This window comes from Dipteris shenzhenensis, chromosome 12 (assembly GCF_047967505.1).
Source record: "Dipteris shenzhenensis isolate YYH24624 ecotype China chromosome 12, Dip_SZ_1.0, whole genome shotgun sequence".
Classification (NCBI taxonomy): domain Eukaryota; kingdom Viridiplantae; phylum Streptophyta; class Polypodiopsida; order Gleicheniales; family Dipteridaceae; genus Dipteris; species Dipteris shenzhenensis.
Window position 1 is genome coordinate 52958621 of NC_141607.1, and position 4707 is coordinate 52963327.

At 48.5% G+C, this 4707-nt stretch overlaps 1 protein-coding gene across 2 annotated transcripts; it reads left to right on the forward strand.

Annotated features, from left to right (window-relative positions):
- The first annotated feature begins 262 nt into the window (after nucleotides 1-262).
- LOC147896383 (uncharacterized) lies at nucleotides 263-4351 on the forward strand. 2 transcript variants are annotated; one of them, XM_087382788.1, is made up of 2 exons: nucleotides 263-3425; nucleotides 4026-4351. In XM_087382788.1, the coding sequence occupies exon 1, from the start codon at nucleotides 938-940 to the stop codon at nucleotides 3107-3109; it is 2172 nt and encodes a 723-aa protein (XP_087238914.1). In that variant the 5' UTR covers nucleotides 263-937; the 3' UTR covers nucleotides 3110-3425; nucleotides 4026-4351. The 2 variants fall into 2 exon arrangements, with proteins under 2 accessions (XP_087238914.1, XP_087238915.1); XM_087382789.1 differs by lacking the exon at nucleotides 4026-4351 and adding an exon at nucleotides 3664-3763.
- The last annotated feature ends 356 nt before the right edge of the window (nucleotides 4352-4707 follow it).

Genomic DNA, 4707 nt, shown 5'->3' on the forward strand with positions numbered 1-4707 from the left:
TGTGGGCGAGAGCTTTATGGGGGTCTTGCTTTTGTTTTTTTTACAGCCTTCATCTGCCCGAAAACAGGTTTTTGGTGAGCGAAATGTGAAGGCATTAATGTCACTGCCTGCTGCTCCTCCTCTATAATTAGCCGTGTCCAAGCTGTTTTGCACTGTCCAAAAAACTGCAAACACTAAGTAGTAGCCAAGTCCAAGCTTTGCACTGTGCCCAGCTGTTCGTTTTGAAAATGCAAGATAAGCTAGCGTTGATTCTACTCTTGCATTGCCCATTTCATCTTGAAGAAGCAAGCTGGGCAAAAGTGGCTACAATGGACCAAGGTACGAGGTAGCATTGCTGAGATGAAGAAAAGCTATGCCTTGATGGTTGATTTCAATAGTGTAGTCCAAAACTGTCCAAAGTCCACTATCCAATGTGCAGTTGGGACCAATCCTTGTGAGGTGCAATGATCAATCCATTTTGATTTGAAAATCGGACTTCTTCTTCCTCCTAGTTTGGCAACGTCTGAGCAAGGCCTGCCCTTTTTGTCAGGCAGCCCTTGCTCACAGTCACTCTCACAGGATTCTCTCTTAGCCAACACTAATTCGAATCCTTTTCCATCTTTCGTGACCGTTGCTCCTTTTGATTGCTTTCGCCCTTTACACTTCCCTCCCCTTCCCTCCCCTGCTCTTTTGCACCACTGTAGACCTCTCTGCCTCCATAGCTCTGTTCTGTTATCCTTGCTTCTCCCACAGACTACGCTCTCCTTCTCGAGCAGGCTTCTCTTTCAATCATCAGGCACACGCCATCGATCTCTTGGCCCCTCTCTGTCTCTTTCTCTTTCTCTCTTCTTCTTCTGTTTATCCACTTGGTTTTTGGTATACATTCTCTATCCTCTCTGTGCATGACTCCTCCCTCTCATGCTTAGCTACATGTTCCGCCCTCCAGTTCCCAGCTACCATGGCACTCTGTCCCAGCTCAGCCTCTGGGCATTCGTTCTTAGATGACTTGCTGCAATCGTGGAAGGAATGGCAGATCACAGTTCTCGTGCTGGTCACAATGGGGCTGCAGATGGTCCTCATCTTCGCCGGATTCGTGAGAAAACACTTCTCTCACCCCTTGCTGCACTCGGTAATCTGGGTATCCTTCATTGGATTGGACGCACTGGCCGCCTATGCAATCGGGTACATGCTCGGTGCGGGTTGCGACAGTGTTTTCTCGCTTTGGGCACCCATCGTGCTCTACCATCTGGGCGCAGCTGACTCTATCAGCGCCTTTTCCGCCGCGGATAACGAGCTCTGGCAGAGACATGGCTTCAAAATGACCTTGGAGATCCTGGGGGCGGGATATATCCTGAGCAGGTCGGGTGATTGTCACAAATACCTCGCTAGTGGTGTGCTGTTATACATGGTCGGGGTTTTCAAATACGCCGAGAGGATCTATGGCTTGTGGAGCGGCAGCGCAGCCCAAGTTGTGAAGTCTGCGCGCCCCATTTACAAATTCATGGCGCTAGATGCCCCGGAAGGAGAGACTCAACACCATCATCCGCTACTGGTTTCAGGAGAGGCGGAATGGTATGGATTTCACAGCAAGAATCCTTCATACGATTTTAGGGACAACAAATCGGTGGTGACTTACAACGATATTCTCAACTGCCCAGAGCTGAAGAAGGCCGCTCGCTACATCAACGATGTGTGCCTCGCTCACGCCCTCTTCAAGATCTACAGGAGGCGCCTCACTAACCTGCGCATCCATCACAAGGACGACGATTACGAAAAGGTCAGACAGATTTTCTTTCCTGGACCGCAAGTGAGTCCGTTGAAGATTATTAGGGTGATTGATATGGAGCTGAGTTTTCTCTTTGATGGCGTGTTTACCAAAGGCGCGGCAGGCCGATCGTACCAAGGAATTGGGGTAGCCACTCGGCTTTTGAGTGTGGTGCTGCTTTTCGCGGCGTCCATGGACCTCATAGCAGTGGATGTCTCGCATATCAGCTGCGAGAGCGGCACCGTGCACCTCGCAGGAGGCCTCACTCATCTATTTGTAACGATTGCGCTGCTGCTCGAGTGCTTGCAAGTCTACAAGGTCGCCAGGTCGAATTGGACCAGGGTGTGGCTTGCCTGCACCTACATTACGGAGAAACGCCTTGTGGAGAGCACAATGGAGCATCACCGTCGGAACAGCTTCCACAGGTTCAATGTCAGGGCCATCGTTACTGCCTTCCGCTACGTCGGCGCTCCCAAACGTTGCCATTGGCACCAGAGGATCGGACAGCGCTCTATCGTTGTGGACGCAATGAATTCCGTTTGCTGGCATTACCTCCAAATCTTGCAGATACGGCGCATAATGGATGTGAAGGAGCAGCAGGGAGCCATTTCGAACCTCGCCGACATAGATGTGAGCAACCTGCAGTATTACTTGGTCGAGAAGATGGCGCAGAAATTTGCAGACGTGACTCCACAGACTCTGGCTCACAGACGGGAGCAGATTGCACGCAGCATGAGCTTCCCTTTCGATGCGGAGGGAGCAAGGATAGGGCCGGAGTTCTCTCCTGCCAGCGACTCAGGATTGGAGGAAGCTGTCCTGAGTTGGCATTTGGCGACGAGTGTGTGCGAGATGGATTTACTCCAATCCAATTTCCGGAATCAGCAAGAGGACGCGATGCGGGTGAGCATCGGGCTGTCGAGGTACTGTTTGCATCTGATGGTGGCAAATCCGAAGCTGACACCGGGTGATCCCGATGTGAGCTTGCCTCTGTATGCTCGAATGAAGCAGGACATGAAGCGGGTTTTTCTCCGGCATCCGAATGGGATGGAGTCGGCGCTGGTGAAGGATTATCTGCCTCAGGCGAGCGATCCGGAGTCGCTGAGGACGAGGGCGAGGAGGGAGACGATCGATCCAGGGGTGTTGCTAGGGAGGACGCTGATAGAGAGGTATCCGATGGAAGAGAGGTGGAAGAAGCTGGCGGAAGTGTGGGTGGACATTCTGATATACATCGCCATTGCAGAGAATGCGCATCCACACACAGAGCAGCTGGCGAGGGGAGGCGAGCTGCTCACGCATGTGTGGGTTTTGCTGGGACATTTGGGATTCGGACAGAAATCTTGGATCACCAAGCCTCACGCCGGATAGATAGTCGAACGAATTTCCAATTGATGCTTGTCGAGCTCATAAACTCCTCCGATCGATCAATTGCGGAAGAGGAGAAAGCTTCAAAGCTTGGGAAATTGAATTGCTCCTGTTTCAAGCTTGCGATCGCCATAGCCAGCAGCTGCAAGCAGAAGTCACTCAATCTCAATCTCTCGTTGTCTGGCGGAGAGGGATCGATTGCAGAGGAGGAGAAAGCTTCAAAGCTTTGGGAAATTACTCGTGTTTCCCTTGCATTGCAACTGGCGATCGCCATAGCCAGCAGCAGCAGTCACTCAATCACTCGTTGTGTGCAATTCAGGTGCGTTCCGATTCGTTTAAGCTTGCTTCGATTCTTCGTTGGAACATGGAGAGATTAACTGCTTTGATTCTTCGATTTGTTATTAAGCTGCTTTTTGTATTGCAACATCCTTAGCTGGTTAGTAGGAAATGGAGGGTAGGAGGAAATAGAATTGGAGAATGGCACTCTAGTGTGATGCTTCACACCATCTCGGTGTGAGCACTCTCTTAATTTATGTCATCACCTTTGATTGGTGTAGGAGTTGGAGGAGATGAATGGGCCAATCTTGTAGTAGCGGCTCAATCTTGTAGTAGCGGCTCGAGGAGTTGACCATCGAGGGGGTGGGCTTTGTGAGACTCCACACAAATCTTCCTTTGTGAGACTCCACACAAATCTTCTCCGTCAGTGTCCAGGCCTCTCCCTCCTATTGGGCCACCTAGGATGGTAACCCTTCACACCATCTTCACCCTAAATAGACTTCTATTTCAAAAGCCGAGAGAAAGAAAGCTCCTAACATAATATGCCACTCACTTGATAGCATCAAAAGACTAGCAGATTATGTTAGCTTCTAGTTCCTAGTTAGAGATTTCACCAATTGCTTTGTTGGCATTTGCTGTGCAGGCCCCTCTTTTGATGATGATCCCAACATCCATAGAGCATATGCTCCCATTTTTCAGGTGACATCCTTCAAAAAGTTAAAAAGTTTCTTCCTTCTCAATGCCAATTTTCTCCAATAAATCTAGCTTTCATTTGGCATTGGAAGAAACTATTTAAAGGAAAGTTTTAAAACTCTTCTTGGGGTTGTTTCCTCCTTTCGAATGGAATCACTACAATTTGAAAATAATGTAGCACACATTATAATTTTTTTGTCAATCTATGGAAATATGCCATCACTCTTCATGGGGTTGTTTCCTCCTTTGGCATGGAGTCACTATGATTTGTAAATAATGTAGCACACATTACCATTTTTTTGGGAATCCAAAATTCAATGCATCGAAATATGCCATTCATGCACTTTGCTTCTACATGCTAAAGCTTTCTTTAACATTTTTCTAATGACTTCACACCATTTGGCACCACCTTTTTAACTCATTTCTATGTTTTGTATAACCATGGGAATGAATTTCATACGAAGGCCACTTGGTCCAAATTCCACTCTGTTGTTCCCCTTGTAAAATGCACAAGGTTCTAGGCCATGCTTATTTGCATACAAATGCGGCTAGTAGTGGAAGAAACTTCATTTCATTCAAAGGCACAGGTAACTTCCCTCATTAGTTTAGGCCCAATGGCACGCCCATCGAAT